This window comes from Canis lupus, chromosome 20 (assembly GCF_011100685.1).
Source record: "Canis lupus familiaris isolate Mischka breed German Shepherd chromosome 20, alternate assembly UU_Cfam_GSD_1.0, whole genome shotgun sequence".
NCBI lineage: Eukaryota > Metazoa > Chordata > Mammalia > Carnivora > Canidae > Canis > Canis lupus.
This window is the reverse complement of record NC_049241.1, coordinates 55108436-55129796: the sequence shown is the minus strand read 5'-3', so window position 1 is coordinate 55129796 and position 21361 is coordinate 55108436. Positions and strand designations below refer to the sequence as shown.

The 21361-nt window shown below is 63.0% G+C and overlaps 1 protein-coding gene across 1 annotated transcript in view; it reads left to right on the top strand.

The window, feature by feature from the left end:
* KDM4B (lysine demethylase 4B) overlaps nucleotides 1-21127 on the top strand; it is a 137816-nt gene extending 116689 nt beyond the window's left edge. The window contains 12 exon segments of the mRNA XM_038567694.1: nucleotides 4763-5217; nucleotides 5388-5508; nucleotides 7531-7709; nucleotides 10130-10352; nucleotides 11844-11920; nucleotides 12173-12228; nucleotides 12443-12551; nucleotides 16502-16722; nucleotides 16724-16928; nucleotides 17260-17379; nucleotides 17912-18004; nucleotides 19024-21127. Coding sequence (XP_038423622.1) covers nucleotides 4763-5217; nucleotides 5388-5508; nucleotides 7531-7709; nucleotides 10130-10352; nucleotides 11844-11920; nucleotides 12173-12228; nucleotides 12443-12551; nucleotides 16502-16722; nucleotides 16724-16928; nucleotides 17260-17379; nucleotides 17912-18004; nucleotides 19024-19200 — 2036 coding nt within the window. The 3' untranslated portion in view covers nucleotides 19201-21127.
* Nucleotides 21128-21361: the final 234 nt, after the last annotated feature.

Genomic DNA, 21361 nt, shown 5'->3' with positions numbered 1-21361 from the left:
GTGCTTGGGTAGAAAGGGCTCACGGAGGTCCCGCTGGAGCTGGACTCCTTGGCTGAGCGGTTCAGGTGGTCAGGAGGGACAGGGTTTCAACGGGGCCCTCCTGGGAAGAGTCGAAAGGCGACATCACAGCCACTGGCATGTCTCGCCCTCCTGAGCAGACTCGAGGGGCCGACTGGGCTGACGCCGGACGGAGGGCGGCAGGGAAGACAAGACATACATGTGCCGACCGGGCTGCTTAGCAAAGGGATGATGGCTCTTCTCCGTTAACTTAATTGTAACAAATCTTTGCCCAAATCTACGGACTCTTTAAAGACAACGAATCTCACCCACTCGCACCGCCCACTGCCTGGGGCGTCGCTGGCTCTTGGCTGCTTTGCCCAGTCCCGTCCTGGTGACTCGGGGGGTCTGGCCTCCACGATTCTTGGGATTCCCAGCTGGAGCCGACCCATCAAAGGCCCTTTCCCAGTGAGCCTCCGGCTCTTCTCTGGTTTTCCCTTCCGAGGTGGCTGCTGCCTAAAGCCGGGGCTCCGTGTACCCTGAGAGTGACACTTGCAAGCTGCCGATCGAACGCAAGCCACACAGCAGGGGCCGTGCAGAACTGCTGCCTCGCTCCCAGCATCTGTAGCCGCCCCCTGTCCTCCTCCCCGGTCTCGCCCTGGGGCCCCATCAGCTTCTAGGGGCACACGGTCCCCAGGAAGGGCGGGGTGTTGTCTTCTCGGGGTGGGACACCCCCGTTCCAGACACGCTGTCCCTGCTCCACACAGGAGCCTGGAAGGAGGAGAACATGGGGTGTCTGGCCTCTTTAGAGAGGAAGGGGGCCCTTTGGGCTGCCGGATGTGGCTGCCACAGCCCAATGGCCTGTGCCATGGTCAGAAGCGCCCTGTGTGCCATCCCTCGAGCCCTTGGAGGGAAGATAACCAAATTCATTGAATAAACAAGTGCTCACAGTCAGGGGTGATGGCAAATACACGTCCAGGGAATGAGTGGAAGATTTTAAAGTGCTTTCTAGGCTTCCTTTAATACCAGCTTAATGTCCCTAAAAGCCATGAGTGCTGAGAATCATGTTGTGCGCAAGCAGTAGGGCATTTTGTTTTGGGTTTGCAAAGTGAGAACAGTGAACGCTGTCACCGACGCATGGCAGGCCCTGGGAGGTAGTGGGCAGGAGTGGAGGCGCCTGGGGCTCTGCACGGGATGAGGAGGTGGGACTGACTGTCCCCAGGAGGAAGCCTCCTCAGGGCTGGGAGGGGCCAGGGCTGCTCGCTGGTGTCCCCACCCTGCTCCCGCTGCCAGGCCATCTGGGAAGAGCCCTTGCCCTGTGGTACCTGGAGCAGCAGCCTCCTCCCACCCCCAATCCCCACCTGGGGGTCCTGAGCAGGAGGTAGAAAGGCAGCCCATGTCCACCCTGGTTTGCTGGTCATCGGGGGCTCCCTCCTCCTAGGGGGTCGCTGCTGTCTCACGGGAACTCACCCCCATCTGTGGCTAGGTATGGCCGCTGTCCCTTCGGGTGGACTGAAGGGCGCTGGTTCCACCATGTGCTACCCTGCCCCCCAGGTAGAGCTGTGGCCCCTATCCTGAGGGCCGGAGAGGCTCTAGCTCCTGGGCCTCGGGGAGCTTGGCCCAGCCCTGGGGCTCAGGGAGGGGGCGCCAGGGGGCTCATGGAGCCATGGGTGTCAGGAGTGGCCACACAGTGTTCGGGCAGGACAACCAAAGTGGCCGCAGTCAGCAGAGTAGAGGCCGGGCCCAAGTTTATGAGGGGCTGTGACTTACTTATACTTGGATGCGTGTCCGGTCACACAGGACCGTCCCCTAGCGCTGTGCAGCCGGGCCTCAGGACCAGGGGTGTGCCCTGCCTCGGGTTCTGCACAGGAAGAGTGTGGAGACCCTGGGCACCAGGACCAGCTCTCCCAGGCTTGGAGGAGGTGCCTAAAGCAGGCAGCAGCCTTGGGCACCACCCTGGGATTCCCCACGGGCAGCACCCCTGAGCTTAGGGGCCCGGGGACCTAGCACGCCCTCCCATGTGCCTCCCTGGGGGCACTTTGGTCCTGTACAGGTGTGCTCCCCAACCAAGCAGGCCTTTCAAGTCTAAAGCTAGGGGGGCAGTTCTTGGCTGTGACTTATCCTACTCCTCAAAAAGAGTGCTGGAAAGAGCCTCAGCTTGAGGTTGGGCAGCGGAGGGGGAGTCCCTGCCGTTCTCGGGGGAGGGGAGAGGCTCCCATGCTGGGGGCACACCTGGCTGGGACCCTCAGCCCTGTCTGTGTGTCTGTCCCCTGCTCCATTTCTGGGTTCCCTCAGGCTGAGGCAGGGGAGGGGCTCCACACGGTCCCAAGGGTGAGGCCCCTGCCTTGGGCCTGTGGTGGTCCCCACGGCGAGCACCCAGGTGCCCTTCCTGGCCACTGGCTTGTCCCTGAAAACGGTCCTCCGGCTGTGTCCCCCTGGGTTTCTCAGAGCCTAGGAGATGGGAAGGGGCCGGGCACGTTCCTTCCTGACAGCAGAGCCTCCTGCCTGAGAGTAAACAGACAGTAAGTAGGTCCCACTGTCCTCAGGCTGGGGAGAGCTCAACTTGCGTTCCATCCCATAGGTTCGCCCTGTCAGGGCGGAGCGAGCCCTGAGTTTCCTTAGAGAACAAAGCTGTTGATTGGAAAGTGCCTTTCACACAAATAGGGCAGCCTGGTCGCCCTTTCTATAAATGACTGGAACAGCAGGGCCGCGGGCAGCCCTCACCCGCCTCGCCACTCGCCCGCAGGGCCTGGTGTCCTGGGGCCCTGAGTCATCCCCCCGTCCCCGCCCAACTCTTCCTCCAGCCTTGTCTCTCCCCAGCCCAGCATCTCTCCCCTCCATGTCTCCCCCCACATATATCTCCCCATCTCTCTCCCCACCCCCACCTCCTAACACACACCTCTCCCCTCCACCCCCCTTCTCGCCCCACCTCCACCCCTGTACGCACACGCGTGCACACACACACACACACACACACACACACACACACACCCCTCTCCAGCTCCGCGGGCTCCGTTCGTTGCAGGGAGCCATCCAAGTCCACCGTCTGTGGAGCAGAGCGTCTATCATGTGCTTTCTCAGCCTGATAACTATTCATGAGGTGCAGGCAGGAGGGGGCCTGGGGAGCAGTTCAGGGCTCCTCTAGGTGGAGCGGCACAGGGAGGAGCAGCACAGGTGCCCTTGGGATGCCCAGGTCCTGGGGCCTGAGCCAGACAGGGCCGAGTGCTCCTGTCTACTTAGGACTGCTGGAGCCTCTTGAAGAACATGGGGTGCGTGCCTGCTGGAGGCAAAGGGACAGGACGGCACGGGCTGTCCCAGAGCCGGGCAGGGCTGCCATCCCTCCCAAGGTCACCTGCACTTGTTCATCCCCCGTGGCTGGGGAGCAGGCCTGTCGCTTGGATGGGCTTTTATAATAAGAGGTAAAATGTGGGTGCAACCCCGAGCTCTGCATGCTTCGCCCGCCAGCGGCTTAGCATGGAGATGGATAGAACCCTGGCCCCCAGTTTAACCTTTCCCCAGGCCAGGTCAGGGAGACCAAGACCATAAAACAGATACCAGCAGCCTCCCACGGTGGCCTCCCGAGGACCATCAGCAGGCTGACCGCCTCATCCCGGGTTCCCCAGGACACCCTCGGTCCTGGGCAGCCCAGACGGTCACTGCCATCACTCCTTATGTGACTTCTTGCCCCTGAGAAGCTGGGTTGTACAGATGAGGGCCTGAGGTCATGTTCTCCAGCAGGGCAGGCCAGGCTCGAAGGTTCCAGGGCTTTCTGTGTTCCAGTGGGCCACCTGGCTGTCTTCATGGGCAGGGGTCCCCAATGCCAGGCGTGCCTCGCTCTGGGCACAGCAGGCCTCACGAAGGCCACCACCTGTGGCTGCTGTGACAGTGACCACAGACTCTTGGAGGCCTCACAGGTGTGGGCAGGGCTGGCTCCTGCTGGAGCCTCCAGGGCAGAGAGCATGTTCTCTGCCTTTTCCAGTTTTTGGAGGCAGCGTGTCCTCGGCTCATGGCCCCTCCATCGTCAGAGCCAGCCGGGCCGCAGTTCACCTCCCTCTGACCACAGCAGGGAAAGATCCCGGGCTTCCAGGGATCAACTCCCTGCTGGGCAGAGAGCTGGATACAGGGCTCGACCCCAGGACCCTGAGATCGTGACCTGAGCCACCCCGGTGCCCCTGGGGACCGTGATTCTGCCAAACGTCCCGCCATTCCCTTCGATCTGGTGAACTGGCCCCCAGTTAACAGGCCCCTGCAGACACGCCTCCCGGCCCCCTCCTTGCCCTGTCACCTGTCGGGACTCCCCTGGGACGGCCCTCCAGGCCCATCTGGCCCTTGTGTTCTGCTCAAGTGACCACTTCTCATGGTTTGCTCGTCGAGATTTAACTTTTAAAAATTGTATAGGATGCACGGTTTATTTAAGTGTAGAACTTACAAAGCCTGGACGCCGTCCCGCATCTACACCAGTCCTCAGGGAGGACATTCAGAGAGGCCCCCGGGCAGGAGCCCAGGACCACAAGCAGCTCTTCCCAGCTGCTTTCTTACCACTTAATTCCAGAAGGCCCCTTGAGCACTTGGCAGACCCCGGAGGGCGGGGACCCGGGGCCACCCCAGGCTCGGGCATGACTGGTTCTGGCCACCTGGGTAGCAGTTTGAGCTGGCGCGAAGCGTGTGTTTGGAGGGGAAGGTCGTGTCCTGCCTCGGCTGGGGGGGGTCGCGAGACGCATGGCTGCTGGCCTCACCTGTGACCGTCTTTCCTCTTTCCCCACAGAAGATGGGAGGGGCAAGCTGCGGCTGGCCAAGGCCAGGAGCGACAGAAAGAAGAAGAGCTATGGTCCCCCGCATCCCCACCACCACCCCCTCTTGCCCCAGCTGCCGCCACCCCCGCCCACCCAGTTCCCTGCCGAGGAGGCGCCCAGGCTGCCGCCCCCGCTGGAGCTCCCAATCCTGGCCCCGGGCCCCGTGCCGGCTGAGGAGACCCCCCCACCGCCACCTCTCAACGTCGTGCCCCCCGAGGCACCTGGCGAGGAGCCAGAGGTGAAGCCGCGCCCCATCATCCCCATGCTGTACGTGGTGCCGCGGCCCAGCACGGGGTGTGACAAAGGCCGCGTGTCCTGCCAGCAGGCCTTTGAGCACTTTGCCCAGAGGGGCCCCACCTGGAAGGAACAGGCGGCCCCCATGGAGCTGACGGGTCCCGAGGAAGAAAGCGGAGCCGGCGAGGTGCAGGTAGGGCCCAGTGGAGGTCCCTGGGGCCTGGGGATCCCACCTGCCCTGTGCTCCGGCCACCCCCTCCTGGGGCCTTGCACCCATGATTGGGGACATGCCCGCTGGGGGGCCAGGCACCGCTCTGCCCTCATGGGCCGGGCCTTCTGCAGATGCCCCTGTTCCGCTTTCAGGCACCAGCCACGTTCTCCAAGTTGAAGATGGAGATCAAGAAGAGCCGGCGTCACCCCCTGGGCAAGCCGCCCACCCGCTCCCCACTGACCGTGGTCAAGCAGGAGGCCTCAAGTGATGAGGGTGAGGCCCCCAGACTCTTCCCCTGCATGGACCGTCAGGCCAGGCTGCCCCCACCCTGCCCACAGTGCTCCCCGCAGGGCCCCCCCGAGGCACGGCCCCCATCCCATCTGCCCTGTTTCCCACCTTGGGGTGTTCACTTTGTGCTAGTCCCAGGGCTTGAAACGAACACGGCCTGTGAGGGGCCGGCTGCAGGTCACTGGGGCTCAGACCAGAGCCCGCCGCCCAGAGCCCAAGACCATGGTGCCGGTTACCTTGGTGTGCCTCAATTTCCCTATCTGTAGAGTGGGGGCTGCCAGTCCCGAGAGGCGCCCTGCCAGGAAGGTGCAGGGAGCCAGTGCCTAGAAGGCGCGCCGCATGGTGCTGAGCCCGTGCCAGGTGCCGGGCATGCCGAGGCTGGGTTACCGCTCGTGCTGCTGTTTGAGGCTGTGGCACCTTCCGGGCACCTGCTGTCACTCTCTGCAAGAACCTCTCCTGCCCCTGTGCATCTTGTGGAAGCAGAGTGGACTCCGTTCCTGCCAGAGGCTCCCACCCCAGGCCTGGGCTGGCTCCCCCGCGGCCCCTGCACACCCACATCCCTAGTTGGCCCCCAAGGCAGGTGCGGGCCATGCCTTCTCTGTCGGGCTCCAGATCTGCTGGGAAAGCCTGGTGCCCAGTAGGCCCCGGGACACTCGTAGGGCGGGCGAGCGGGCGAGAGAGCAGAAGGACATGGTTGTGCCAGCCGCACCCCCGCATTGGAGTTTGGGAAATGACTCAGAGTTAGAGGATCGCAGGGCTCTGCGGGCCGGGGGACGTCCTGGCTCTGCCACCCCCGTGCCCCGCGTGCGGGAGCAGCACCACGCTGCCTGGAGGAGCAGGGGCGCAGCCGCTACCAGAGCCGCTCGTGACCTGAACTGTGGCCGGGCCGCCCCCTCGGCGGCCTCTTCCTGCCGCTGAGCCCTGGCCCTTGGCGGCCGCGGGGAGACCGGAGCACGCGCCATGTGGAGCTGGGGGCCGGGATGCCGCTGAGAGCCAGAGGCACGGCCTCTTGGGAAAATCCTGCTGAGCCAGCTTCAGCCTTTCGTGTAAGATGCACGTGGATTTTGCAAGTCATCTGGATGGCTCCTTTCATACTGAGTCAGCTTTGAGGGCTAAGGCAAGGAGGGATTCTGGAAGCTTCTGGGATCGCGGAGCCAGAGCCCCTAAGAGTAGAGGGAGCTTGTAGGAGGGCTGGAGGCAACCGGAGCCCTGCAGGCAGCTAAGGGCTGTTACATCATTTCTAGAAGGTGCCTCCAAGGCCTCCCAGAGCCCAGCTTGTGTCCTGCGATCTTTGGTGACGGGAGGCAGGCCAGCAGCTCTTGTCGCCTGCTGGGAGCCGGGGCCTGCTGGGGGCTTGCTCAGACAGAACAGTCCTGGCCCGAGTCAGGCCCAGTCCCCCAAGGCCGTAGAGGATCTGCACGTCCATCCCAGGGGGTCTGCGCTGACCTCCCCCTCACTGTCGTGAGTCCTGAGTCCCATACCCAGGACTCCAGGCTCCTGCTTTCTGTTCCCACCGTGCCTTGCCGGCCCAGCTGCCACAAAGGTCAAGGCCTCAGAAATGAGCCCCCACTTCTCAGGGCAGCCTCCTGCGGGGCACTGAAGCTCAGCCCTGTGTCCTCAGGAGATACAGTAACAGGACATCGGGGGGTTGGGGTGTGGCTGGCTGGTACCTGAGGCCAGCAGGGGCCAGCCGGGACAGGTGACAGGTGGGGTGGGGGGGACACGTGTTGGTGGCTTTCATCTTGGTGGTGATGCTAAGTCACTGGAGTGTGTTGGAGTACCCTTACCCCCTTCTCGACTCCCAGACGCACCCCTGGCTCAGCTCCGTTGAGCTCGGGGAGGCTGAGCCAGACCCGCCACGGCCATGGCCAGGGAACTGGGGACCTGTCACCCCCGCCTGTGTGCAGCAGTAAAGGCCCCGGAGGGCAGGGAAGGAAAGGTTCCTCAGGGCCTCCAGCCATGCCGAGGTTTCTCTCCGTCCCCTCCCGCCCTCCTGTTTTCCTCTAGAAGCCTTCCCTTTCTCCGGGGAGGAAGACGTGAGTGACCCCGAGGCCTTGAGGTCTTTGCTCTCACTGCAGTGGAAGAACAAGGCTGCCAGTTTCCAGGCCGAGAGGAAGTTCAACGCGGCGGCCGCGCTCACGGAGCCCTACTGCGCCATCTGCACCCTCTTCTACCCTTATAGCCAGGTGGGTGCCGGCCTGCGTCTATGTGCGCTCCGGCGTTTGCTCCGCCTGGGGGATCTCCAGGGGGTTGGTGGAAACCAAGAAGCCCTTTGCTGCGGGAACCGCAGTGAGATCCGTGCACAGAGCCTGGCCCGACGGGCCGCCTGACCCGACAGGCAGGACAGCCAAGGGGTCACAGGTGCATGCCCTTGGCGGTCCTGGGCACGTAAAGCCGAGGCTCCCTCGGAAGGGCTGCAGGGACGAGAGAGAGCCTGGTTTCTGAGTTTTACCAGAAAGTGACTTATTCACGGGCATGTGAACACAGCAGCCAGTTGGGGGGCACTGGCATGGAGGCAGGCAGAGGGCTGTCCCCTGCAAGCCCCTCGGCCTGCCAGGAGCAGCGCGGGGCTGGGCTGCGAGAGGCAGGCTGGGGCCAGGGCAGCAGCCTCGCTCCACCCACCAGGATGGACCAGCGAGGAGCCCCAGGTGGCCTCTGCCGAGCCAGGCACCCCCGCCCTGCACTCATTCCCACCTGGGCCCGGTTCTGTCCTGTGTTTCCCAAGTTGGGGACCTGGCCTCTCCCCACCCTCTGTCCTGGGCCGCCAGCCACCAGGTCCCGCCCTCTCAACCTCTGGTTCCTCCCTGTGGCTCCTCCCCAATCCTAATCTGCCTTCTAGATCTTTCCTCCCTCACCTGCCCTGGCAGGAGCCCTTTCTGTTGGTGCCTCACTGAGGCCCGGGCACATGTTCTGGAGGCTGCTCTGGCCATGTGCTCCTGGCTGGAAACTCCACCAGGCTCACCGCAGGCCCCAGACTCGCAGGATGCCCCGCCGTGCCCACAGCCACAGCGTGCTCCGTGCTGACCGCCAGGGTCCCTCCCATCCAACCTCACCAGCCTCCTCTCTTGCCAGATTCATTTTTTTTCTTTTTTAAATATTTTATTTATTTATTCACTAGAGTCAGACACACAGAGAGAGGCCAGAGACACAGGCAGAGGGAGAATCAGGCTCCCTGCGGGGAGCCCATTGCAGGACTCAATCCTGGGACCGGGGGATCATGCCCTGAGTGAAGGCAGACACTCAACCACTGGGCCACCCAGGTGCCCTGCCAGACAGATTTCTGTTCATTCTTTGAGTCTCTTCAGTTGCCGTCTCTTCCATGAAGCCCTCCTGGATCTGCTGTCCCTGGGCACACCACACCCCAGTCTCTCCCACCACCTCTGCTCTTGCTCCGTGGTTATCTGCCCCTGGACTGTGAGTCCCTGGAGGATGGACTCAGTTGATTTTGTGTCCCTGGCTCCTAGCCTAGTACCCACTTAGCTAAGCGCCCCCACCCTGAGATCTGTGCCCCACACCAAGGCCAGCCGAGGCCAGGGTGCTTGTCTAAGGCACGGCTGCTTAGCGCTGCCTGGAGCGCCATCTCCAGGACAGAACACAGACGTCTTCTCCAGGCGTGTCCCTTGTTAGTGCTGCTGGGACTGGGAGTCAGGGTGCTGGGAGCTCCGCTTGAGACACAAATCTCCTTGTGCCCAGTGGCTAAACTTCACTGCACCCACAGTTCCGGTGGCATTCTGCTGCCAGAGCCCTTGGGGTCTGGGGCCAGGCCCTACTTGTCCCATGAGGCTGAGAAGAATCCTTGCTGGGCCTTCTGCCTGTTTGGGAACCAGCTGGTCCCTTAGCTTGAGGTGCCAGGTGGGGTGTACCCAGCGGAGCTTTTCCCTCCTGGGTCAGGAGCTGTGCAGAGTCTCCCTGCCACGCCCCTGTGGGTACAGGGAACCCCGCTGTCCTGAGACAGGCCTGGAGGGTGCTGGACCTGGTGCCACTGGCATCCTCTGTTCACGTGATGGGGCCTGGGGGGTCAGTGAGGACTGGGGTACAGCCTTTACAGGGCATACATCAGAGGTGGGGAGAACACCCGTATAGGTTCACAGAGTAGACAGTGGCAGGTGCTGGTCAGGACCACAGAGCACACAGCAGAGGTGGCGGGCTGGGCTCTAGAGCCTATACAAACAGACATCTGAATGTTCCTGGCAGTGAGAATGGTACATGCAAAGGCCCTGGGGCAGCATGGTGCCCAGCTCCTGGGGTGTTGGAGGCAGAGCGAGGAGGCTGGTGTGGTTGGAGCAGAGTGACCAAGGGGCATGAGGGCAGCAGGACAGTGTCCGTGCCAATGTGACCCTAAATGGGAGGGTTTTCAGCAAGGACAGGACAGGGTCTGTGTTGGAGGAGGATCTCTTGAGGGCTCTTGGGTCAGGGTTGAGGGCTGGGAGGGTGGGATGGGGCAACTGCAGGGAACAGTGAAGAGCAGGCTGGAGGGGGGAGGGTATTTAGAGGAAGAGGCTGCATAAGGGGCGAGCAGAGGGCAGAGTAAGGATGGCCGTGGTGCCCAGCCTGGTTTGCCTGCATCAGGTGTCTCCCCACTGAAGGCAGCCCCCTCCTCCTGCAGTCCCTACAGACTGAGAAGGAGGCTCCCCAGGCCTCACTCGGGGAGGGTCCCTCGGCTGCTCCTCCTTCCAAAAGTGGCCAGAAGACCCGGCCACTGATCCCCGAGATGTGCTTCACCTCCAGCGGTGAGAACACGGAGCCCCTCCCTGCCAACTCCTACATCGGTGACGACGGGACCAGCCTGCTGATTGCCTGTGCCAAGTGCTGCCTGCAGGTCCATGCCAGTGAGTACTGGGTCCGGGCCGGCAGCCGGTGGGGGAGAGCTGTGGGGTCTGTGGCACCCCCTGCTTCACCCTCCCTGGGTGGCCACACTCGGCTCTGGAGCCAGCAAGCCCCTTCCTTCTGGGCTGCTGCTTTGGGGTGTCACAGGACCTGGGCAGCCTTTCCCCTGGCTGGTTCTGGCGGTTCCACTGAGGCCTGTCCTCCCCTCTGGGTTCTGGCAGCAGCGGGAAGAAATGAGGTGCCCATCGCCTGATTTGAAAGTGCTATGAGGCTTCCAAACTCCACACTTTGGGGCAAGAGTCTGAGTTGATGATAAAGCTGAGATTCTAGAGTGGTCTTGGGGGTCCGATCTCTCTTTGCTGTGGGTGGCCACTCTCTCCCAAAGCCTGAGGGCCCGACTTAGCTGGAGACAAGAAAATGGATGTGGGCCCCCTTCTCAGGCATTGGGGCAGCAGGTGCGGGAATGAGCTGCCGGGACAGGAGGGAAGCTAGGTCTCCATCCAGCCCCTGCAGAGGCCTGCCCAGAGCTCATCTTGTCCCCTGGCTGGGAGCCTGTCCGCCCTGCCTTGCTGGGTCCAGGTGTGAGATGTGCTCCTGGGGGATGGCAGGGCAGGCCCAGGCTGAGCCCACCAGACAGACGTCTGGAAGGGCCTGAGTCGAGCTGCGCAGGTGGGGATGAGCCCAGGAGGCAGAGGCTCAGCATAGTTCCTAGAGACCCGGCCCTGGAGTGAGGTGGAGCCCCCTCTTCTTCCCGGAGTGTGGCCCCCACTGGGCCCCAACCTTGGCCAAGTGCCCCCAGGGCTCAGAGCAGGGGGGCCGGGCTCAGGCTGTCTTGTGGGGCTTCTGTAGGGACGCTTTCTGCTCCCCTGCTGTCCTGCTGTGTTTCCCTGGGACCCTGTGGCACTGGCCACGGCCCACTCCAGCCAGCAGAGCCCCCGTCTGCCAGGTGACAGGATCCCAGCTGGCGAGGAACTGCTGGATGATGACCCCGGGGGTGAGGCATGGCCCTCGCTCCAGGGCACGGCCTCTTGGCCCTCCGCCCTGCCTCTTTTCTAAGCAAACCACCTGGATGACCCAGAGGCCCCAATTTCTGATTCATAAGTAGTGATTTTGCCTGAACACAGGGCCCGGCCTGAACACAGTGTCCCTGAGGCCCACTGGGCATCGTGTACAGCTGCTGGGTCACTGTCCCGGCTTCCCAGCCTTGCCTGGCCTGCAGAGCCCGGGCAGGGCCTCTTAGACTAGACTGGAGACAGCAAGGGCTGCCCGGGCTAAGCAGCCCCGGCGGGGGGCCCCCTCTCCCTCCCCCTACCCGAGTTGCAAACAAACCATTTCCAGGCCATCCCGCTGTGCGCAGTGGCCTGGATTCAGGAGGAGAGGGTGGGGAAAGCAATTGCCCTAAATGCTGCCCCCGAATTCCAGGAGGCCCCGGCAGCTCTGCGCGGCCTGGCAGCAGATGCCGCCCCGTCTCAGCCGCACCCCCCATCTTGCAGGTTGCTATGGCATCCGCCCCGAGCTGGTCAACGAGGGCTGGACGTGTTCCCGCTGCACGGCACACGCCTGGACTGCGGTAACTCGCCCTTGCAGCTGGGTGGCGCTCTGAAAGCTGCTGAGGCTGTGGGGGCTCCCGGCTGGTCGCCGGGGTGACCCCAGGCTGGCTGGGTCTCCGTTTCTTCCCCCTGGCAGTGCAGGAAGCCCTTGCACTCCTGATGCACGCCCTGCCCAGGCCAGTCCCTTCCTGGAACAGGCCCCGGGGACGGGGACAGACAGGTGGCAGCCCTGCCCTGCACCCCCTCACCCCATGGCCGTCTGGTTCCCGCAGGAGTGCTGTCTCTGCAACCTCCGGGGAGGAGCCCTACAGAAGACCACCGACCGGAGGTGGGTCGAGGGTCTCCCCCTGGGTGTGCAGACCTGAGGTGTGGGGGCAGCGGTGGGGGGACCTGGAGGAGCAGCTGGCCCAGCACGTCACTAAGGTCCCGTCCTGTAAGCCCCAGCTGGCGGCAGTGACAGCGGTGGCGGCGTGGGGCGCAGGGGTGGGCCGGGAGCAGGGAGCACCCTGAGCCCTGACCCCAGCCTGCCCCCGCGCCACCAGGTGGATCCATGTGATCTGTGCCATCGCGGTCCCCGAAGTGCGTTTCCTGAACGTGATGGAGCGCCACCCCGTGGACATCAGCGCCATCCCCGAGCAGCGGTGGAAGCTGGTAGGTGCCCGGGCGTCGTGGGCCGGGGTGTGGGTGTGGGCCGGCTGGTGCCGTGGACTTCAGTTCGACCGAACCGGTTTCTTTTCTGGGGCGCCACAAAGCGGTGGGTGCTCTCCGCACCCACCCACGTGGGGGAAGCTGCAGTCCCCCTCCCCGGCTTTTCTAATAACCCTGACATCTACCCTGACAGCCTCCCAGCACTGTCCCACGCTGCTAACTGTGGCACGCCGCCGCGGCACGGACAGCAGAGCGTGACTGGCTTTACACACATTGAGCTGCCACTGCCCTCCCCCCCACAGCCTCCACTCTGCTCTCTGCACCCGGGACTGGGGTTATGCGGGACACGTCCTTCTGGGTCAGTTCCTCTCTGTGGGTGACGTCCTCAAGTCCGTCCCATGGCAGGATTTGCTTTTTGCAGCTGAGTAGTAGTCCATCGTGGGGCCACGCCATATGTCCTTACCCGTTCCTCCGCTGATGGACACTTGGCCGCTTCTGTGTCTTGGCCACTGCACATAATGCTGCGTGGACATGGGGGTGCAGATGCCTCCTGAGGTCCTGTTCTCATTTCCTTTGGGTAAACACCCTGTAGTGAAGTTCCTCGATCGTATGGTGGTTCTATTTTCTTTAATTTTAAGTACTCTCTGTACCCAACTCGGGGCTCGAATGCACACCACTGAGACCCAAGAGTTGGATGCTCTACCCCTGGGCCAGCCAGGCACCCCCAGTGGTTCTGAGTTTTCGAGGAACCTCCGTACTGCCCTCCAGAGCAGCTGCACCAGTTGGCATCCCCACCAGCAGTGCGACAGGGCTCCCCTCTGCCCATGTCCTCGCCGACCCCTGTGGTTTCCTGTTGATGTCAGCCACCCTGACAGGGCTGAGGTGGTCTCTCACTGTGGTTTTGATTTCATTTCCCTGGCGATGAGTGATGGTGAGCATCTTTTTCATGTGCCCGTGGGCCACCTATCTGGATGTCTTCTTTGGAAAAATATCTACTTAGGTTCTTTGCTAATTTTTAAATTGGAGGCTGCTTTTCTTCGCTGCTTGGTTGCAGGAATTCTGTAACCGGCTCCTCTTGATGCTCATTGCACGTCCCACTGCAAGGAGGGGACTGGACTTGGGTGGAGTGTGGCCCTGAGGCTCACGCCACCTCCTCTCACTGAGGATGTCACCCTGGGGGAGCCCCTGGGGCAGCAGGCAGGGTGGGCAGAGTGTGACTGTGCGGAGCCATGGTCCAGCCACGAGACTTTGGGCAGACCCCTTGACCTCCATGTGCCCCAGCCTTCCCATCTGTAAGTCGGGCGGCCCACGGCCTCCTGCGTGGTGGCATTAACTGGGCCCAGCCATCTGGCGCTGGTTGGGCCATGCGTGCACTGGCTCCTGCTCCCAGGCCCGTCATTACCGCCAGTTCACAGCTTTGCTGTGGGAATGTGCATGGTGGCTCTGACAGGGATGTGTGTCTCATGGCACCTGACCGCATCCGGCCGCCTGGGTGGTCCCAGGGGAGTCATTCCCCCAAGGCTGCAGGTGGGCAGGAGGCCAAGGGGGCTTGGGGCGTGGGCCTTGTGGGGAGTCCTGTGGGATGTGGTGCTCAGAGCCCATGGGTGTGGGGCCCCCTGGCAGGGTTGGGGGGACAGCCGGGGGGAGCCCGTGCAGGAGGGGCGGGGGCCCTGGGCCATGGAGCACAGGGCGGCCAGCGCCAGGCCAGCGCCTGCCTCATGGCTGCGGACAGGTGATTAGGACGAGGGCCTGCAGGTGATCCTCCAGGAACGCGGCGTGAAAGACTTCATTATTCAGGTGGAGTGATGGTGCGGCTCGCGGCGCGCGTGATAGATCCTCCCTCCCAGACGCTTTATGGATCATCTGACATTTCCAGCTTGCAGCCTCTTCATTACCAGCACTTGTAACGATGAATTAAAAATCCTTCTACATGAGGCTTACTTGTACTGCCTAATGGAGCCTCGCAAGGAAGCCGGCAGTTAACTCCTGCTTGCCCAGCCACCCGCCCACTCCCAGGGCCACGTGCTGGCCACAGGCTCAGGGGTGGCCCCTCCTGCTCATCTGTCCACCCGTTTGTCCCCACGACTGCCTGGCTTCTGGCCCTGGGCGCTGCGGGTGTCCTGTCTAGCGGGGTGGCCCGTGTGTACCATGGCCCAGGCCCCGATTGCCTGTCGGGTCAGCAGGATTAGTGTCTGTGCTCACCCCCGTCGCCAGGCTGGGCTGATCCCCGGAGGAACTTTGAGGTTGGGTCGGGCCTCTGAGTGGGAAAGATCAGCTTATGGGGGTACTGCAGCAGGGCTGGTGGGGGTCAGGCCCTCTTGTCGGCCTGGCCCTCTTGTCGGCCCTGCCGTGAGGCGGAGCACTGGAGGGAAGGTGGGCATTTGCCAAAGCAGGTTGGTGGGTGGGCACAAGGGGCAGGCTGAGGACATAGGACCTGGGGGGGTTCTGCAGGTGGGAGCAGCCTCCTGACCAGCGTCGCACCCGTCCGTGACCCCTGGCTCCTGCAGAACCCCACTCTCCACAGACCTCTGCTGCCCTCCCTGCACCCCCTGCTGCAGCCTCCAGGGGAGACCCAGACGCCCAGCCCCAGGGGGCTCCCAACTGAAGGCACAGTGTGGGGCGGGGGGCATCCTAACTGATGCAGAAGCTCCAGATGAGGGGGTGCCATGCCCGGGCTGAAACCTTCCTGCTGTCGGGCCCAGCCCTCGGCTTCCCCTGGGCCTGCACCGCGGGATGGGGGGGGCAGGGAGGGGCTCTGGCCCCGGCTGGGGGGTGCAGCGAGCCTGGCTCCGTGGGGGGAGCCTCCGCTCCGGCCCCGGGGCTGCTGCCTCCCTGCACCGTCCCTTCCCTGCGGAGGAGGCCCAGTACTGGAGGGTTAACGCAGCTCCCGCCTGCCGTGTCCGCGCCGCCCCGCAGGCTGGCGGGATTAGGTATTGACAGTTTAATAATGAGATCTCATTGCCATCGATCGGCGGCGGGCGCGCTCCTGCGGCGCCCTTTGCTGCGCGGCTTATCTGGCTTTTGAACATGGTTTACAGAGCGATAAAGGCCCGCTTAGTAAATGCTCAGAGTGACGGCAGTGGGTGTGGGGGGGTCGGGCTGCCCCACGGCGCAGACCTGGCGGGGTGGGCGCAGCCCCGTGGAGGAGGCGACTCCATGGTGCCTCATATTCAGAATTAAGGTAGGATTCCCCATTGAGTCGGGCTCCCTGCATGGAGCCTGCTTCTCCCTCTGCCTGTGTCTCTGCCTCTCTCTCTCTCTCTCTCTCTCTCTCTCTCTGTGACTATCATAAATAAATAAAATTTTTTTAAAAATTAAAATTAAAAAAAAATAAAGTATATGGTTGAGTAGCTTTTAGTACATTCACAGAGTTGGGCAACCATCACCGAGATCTAGTTCCAGAACATTCCATCTCCCCAAAAAGAAACTCATCCCCATCACCCCTTCCCCAGCGCCCCCCCAGTCCCCTCCCCGTCCGTGGAGGAGCCCGTCCTGGACTTGTCCCACACGTGGACTCACACGCTGCAGGGCCTCCTGTGTCTGGTTCCCTCCCTGAGCGTTGTGGGCTCAGGGTCCGTCCCCGGGGTGGCGTGTGGGTGCCTGGCTCCTATTTGCAGCCGAGGGACGTGCCCATGGGTGACTCTTCAGTGCCTGCTCCAGGCAGCTAGACCCAGAGGGTGTGTGGCGAAGAATCCGGAAGTGCTCCTGCAGGAAGCCGCTGGCTGGGTTTGGGGGCCTCTCCACCACGGTCAAGACCCCTGGCCACATACTTACCTGGCAGGGGAGATACCATGATCAAGACCCCTGGCCACGGGGAGCTCTGCGGGCTTTACCACGCTGCCTCCACCCATCCAGCCATGCGGGCCACTGCCTTCCGGCCCGGGGTCTTGAGGGCCATTCCAGGGAGACCACCCTGGGGGTCTTCTAGCCCCATGTCCTCTGTGTCCCCCCAGAAGTGCGTGTACTGCCGGAAACGGATGAAGAAGGTGTCGGGAGCCTGCATCCAGTGCTCCTGCGAGCACTGCTCCACCTCCTTCCACGTGACCTGCGCCCACGCCGCCGGGGTCCTCATGGAGCCTGACGACTGGCCCTACGTCGTCTCCATCACCTGCTTCAAGCACAAGTCAGGGAGCCACACGGTGAGCGCCCAGCCCGCCCCCGCCCGCCCTGCGGCCGGCCGCCCACGCTGACGCAGCCCCGTACCCACGCCCCCAGGTCCAGTTCCTGCGGGCCGTGTCCTTGGGCCAGATGGTCATCACCAAGAACCGCAACGGGCTCTACTACCGGTGCCGGGTCATCGGCACCAGCGCGCAGACCTTCTACGAAGTGAACTTTGACGACGGGTCCTACAGCGACAACCTGTACCCGGAGAGCATTACCGTGAGCGGCGCGCGGGGCAGGCGCGGGGCGGCCATCGGGAAGCCGGGAGGTGGCCCTGTGGGGCTGCCCAGGGCCCCCTGCAGGAGAGGTGCTGCTGGGTTCTGCAGAAAGTTCTAGACGAGCCTGCAGCGGGGTGGCCCCATACAGCCAGGCCCCCACACCCACACGCTCGCCTGGAGAGGTCAGGCCCAGAGCGCCACTTGCCTCTCTGCTTGCTGCCAACACCTGTCAGGACGAGTTCAAGTGCCCGGCATGGCGTGGGGCGGTGCTACAGCCCAGCAGAGGCCACGGGCCTGGTGGCCTCACCTCCCTCCACCTTCTTCCCCTGCAGAGTAGGGACTGTGTCCGGCTGGGACCCCCACCCGAGGGGGAGTTCGTGGAGCTGCGGTGGGCGGATGGCAACATGTACAAGGCCAGATTCATTTCCTCGGTGATGAGTCACGTCTATCAGGTGAGCAGGCCCCTGCTTTGCAGGCGGAGGGACGGAGGGCTGGGCGGGTCCTGGCCAGCTCCTGCTGGGGACTTGATGCTCGTCTGCTTGGCGTAAATGCTCAGGATTCGTTAGGTCTCGGTTGTCCCCAGAGGGCTGTCTCCCCAGTTCCCTGTGTGTGACACAACATTCATAACATAAAACTTACTGTTTTAAGCATTTTTAAGTGTACAGTCCAGTGCTCCTGATTTTTTTTTTTTTTAATCTATGGGGCTGTGAGTTTCTTCCCATGATTATGGGAGAGAAATTATGTAGGAACCTGAAATCTTGGGGAAAAAATCACCCACATTCCAGCAACCAGAGTCGATGGCCACTAATCCTCAGCTGTTTTGCTTTCTCCTGTATCTGTATTTCGCCAGCACTCGTATCTCTTTGTCACACCCCTACACGCCATCCCTCTCGCTGCCCTTGCTCTGTGACCTGGGCACCCCGGAGCAGTGCCCTCCGCGGGAGGCAGCAGAGGCCGCCCTTGAAAACTGCACCCCCTTTGTAGGTGGAGTTTGAGGATGGGTCTCAGCTGATGGTGAAGCGTGGGGACATCTTCACCCTGGACGAGGAGCTGCCCAAGAGGGTCCGGTCGCGGCTGGTAAGTGGTGTGGCTGAGCAAGGTGGGGGCTGTCCCCGGAAGTCCTTAGGGGTCCCCAGGGAAGCGGCCCGTGGTAGCCTCGATTCCCCCTTGTCCTTGGTCCCAGGGAGGGACCCCGGTCAGTGGTGGGAAGGGCGGGTTGCAGGGCTGGTGATGCCTGGCCAGGGGGAGGTGCACCTGCGGGAGCTCCCCCCACCTTGGTGCTCAGCGGTGGTCACCCCAACACAGAGCCTGAGCTCCAGCCTGGGCGGTGGCGGCGCAGAAACGCTTTTGCACAGCTCCCCCCTCTGAAAGGGAACTGAAAGGGAACAGCCCCAGGGTCGAGGGACGGTGACTGGCCTTCTCTCCCAGGCCTTTGCACTTGTGTATCTGTCGTGTTTAATCCAAAGGCAGGGTTTTGAGGAGCAGGCGGCTGTGGCAGGCGGTGAATGAGCTCAAAGCAAGAGCTGGTGCGGGTCACACCGCTGACCGCAGACCCCAGGTGCCCGCGGGGAAGGGCAGGGTGCAGACAGAGCCGGGCCTTCTGACAGTGACACGGGTCGCTGCCTCTGCGTGAACCCCCTGCCGTGCATGCGAGCCTCGCAGCAGGCAGGGCCCGGGCACAGGGGCCGGCCCCCCTAGCCCCTGGCCCCCAGGGGGGGCGGGCGAGCGGAGTCCCCGCATCAGTCTGTTGGGGCTGCTCTGGCGAAGCTCCGCTCTGGGGGTCCCAAGGTACCGGCGGTGGCGTTTCTCACGGTTCTGGAGGCTGCACGTGTGGCATCCAGGTGTGGGCAGCTCCGGTGGCCGGGACCACAGCTTCTGATCCATGGATGCCTCCTCGGGTCTTCCCGCGGCTGGAACGAGAGCGACTCCGGGGGTCTTTCTCCTTTAGGGGCCCTGACTGCATTGACGGGGGCCCCACCTCCTGACACAGGCCCCTGGGGGGGTAGAGCTGCAACCCATGACTGCGGGGGGATGCGGGGCTTGGGCCCCCACGCCCCACCGCCCCGCTAACCCCTGTACCGTCTGCTCTCCTGCAGTCGCTCAGCACGGGGGCACCTCAGGAGAACACCTTCTCGGGGGAGGAGGTGAAGGCCGCCAAGCGCCCGCGGGTGGGCACCCCGCGCGCCCCCGAGGACTCAGGGCGGAACCCGGACTACCTAGCGTTCATGGAGAGCCTGCTGCAGGCGCAGTGCCGGCCCGGGGCCCCCTTCTAGGACAGCCGGCCGCCCGGTGGCCCCCGAGGCCCAGCAAGGCAGGCGGCGGCGGGCCCTGGCGTGTGCTTGCTGTGGATTCCTGTCCTCGCCTCCCACCCCGGTCCCCCCGAGGGGCCGCCCGGCTCCGCGTGGCGACAGGAGCCAGCGGGACGCCGGCACGCGGCCCGGACTCAGGGAGCAGGGCCACGCGGGCTCTGGGGGGGGCCCGGCCGGGGACTCGCGCCACCCCCACTACTCAGATTCGTAAACCATGTAAGCTCTTCTCGAAAAGGTGCTACTGCATTGCCTGCCTCCTGAGCAGCCTTTGAGATTGTGACTTCTGTACATACATCACCTTTGTGAGGCTCTTTCTATAAATACCTATTGTTTAAAAAAAAAAAACACGAGAAAAAAAAAGGAAAACGAGGAAAAGGAAAAAAATCCCCCACATTGTTTTCTAGATTTGTGGCTTTAAAGAGGAAACAAAACAAAACAATTATTTTTTCTCAGAACCAGGATACGCTGAGGGAGATAAAAGCATCTCGTTTTTCGGGGTTCCGTTTTGTTTTGTTTCGTCATGTTTTAAGACCTTGCCTGTCTCGGCGAGTGAGCGGCAGGGAGGTGCCTGGGAGGCCGGCAGGGTGGCCCTTTCTCTCCCCCGGCCTCGGCGAAGGTCTGGGCGGCTGGCACCGCCTCCTTGGCCAGCGTCCTCGCTCTCTGCACCCACGGGGGGCCACCGCTGGCCGCCAGCGCCCCCGAGCCCCCCTCGGGTCTGCGCACGCCTTCACAAAATAACCGCCCTCTCTCCTGGTTTGCTCCATCTTTCGCTTCTTCCTCTCTTGAGAACCACCCCCGCTTGGCGGAGGCCCCCAGTGTTTGCAGAAGGCCTCGGTGGCCGCAGGGCGTCCCCACGCCCGGCCTCCCGTGGCCCTCCCCGGGTGAGCGTGGCTGGCCCGGCTGTTCCCAGCGGCCGCCTGGGGAGGGGGCACGTGGACCCACACAGGCCTCCCTGGTGGCCCGAGTCCGGCTGTGTCCCCAGGCTCTGGCCACCCAGGCGTCCCCCACCCCACCCCACCCCCATGTCGGCTTCTGCCCCAGGTGTGCAGGGGCGCCCGCCTTGGACCCCAGGGGGCTGGGGCGTCCCGTGCCCCTTTTGAGAAGCATGGACCAGTGTGTCTGGGGGACAGCGAGAGAACCGCTGCCGGCAGCCCCGAGCCGAGAGCCACCCGAGCCGAGAGCCATGGGTTGGGTGCGTGAGAGCGAGCTCGGAGGGGCTTGGGCCCCGCCACATGCCCCAGGGAGCCTTCCCCAGCGCGGCGGCCCTTGCTGTCCTGCCCAGGGATTGACAGCTTAATTTGCTTGTGTAAAAAAAAAAAAAAAAAAAAAAAAAAAAAAAAAAAAAAAATTAAAAAATTTAAAAAAAGTGTTCCGATGGTTTTCAGGCCAGAGAGAACCATATAAGGAGAACGGAAAGAATGTAAATGAGCCGAGAACTTTCATTTCCTTGGTGGGGGGCGGGGGGCAGGTGCCCTGGAGCAGGGCGGTGGCGGGGGTCCGAGGGGCACCAGCCGGGATGTGGGGGTTCCCCTCTGCATGCAGCAGCCCCGCCCAGATGCCGGCACTGTGTTCATATGTAGTTTGAAAATGCTATTTATATTGTAAAGAGAACGAACAGAAGTGGGCTGGCCCTCCGGGTCAGGGGTGGGCCGCACCCCGCAGGGTCTCTCTGGGTCTGGGGTGACGCGCAGACAGGCCGCGGCTCAACACGGGGAACGCGCATTTCCCCACAAAGGTATATCCGTGTCTATGTACAAAAACAAAAGACAAAAAACCCTACCCACCCTGATTTTTCTCCCACCCAAGATTAAGGATGCGCTGTATTTTTGCCTAATTTCCCCTGCCTCTAGGTTCATAATGAATTAAAGGCTCGTGAGCACTGCGAATTACAGCTCGCTGTCGTGGCGGTGTCTTCATTTCTGAGTGGGCGCTGGGAGCAGGGGTCTCCCCGTGTCCCCGTGGGGGGCACCTGGGCCGCTGCTCCCACGGCCCCCGGGGTGTGGGTGAGGCCTCCCCGGGGGATGCTGGCTGGCAGGGCGGCCTGGACCCCCGGCTCCCGCTCTAGCCGCGTCCCTCCACGGCGTGTGTCCTCCGCAGACCCTCTCTCCGCCCAGGCTGGGGCCAG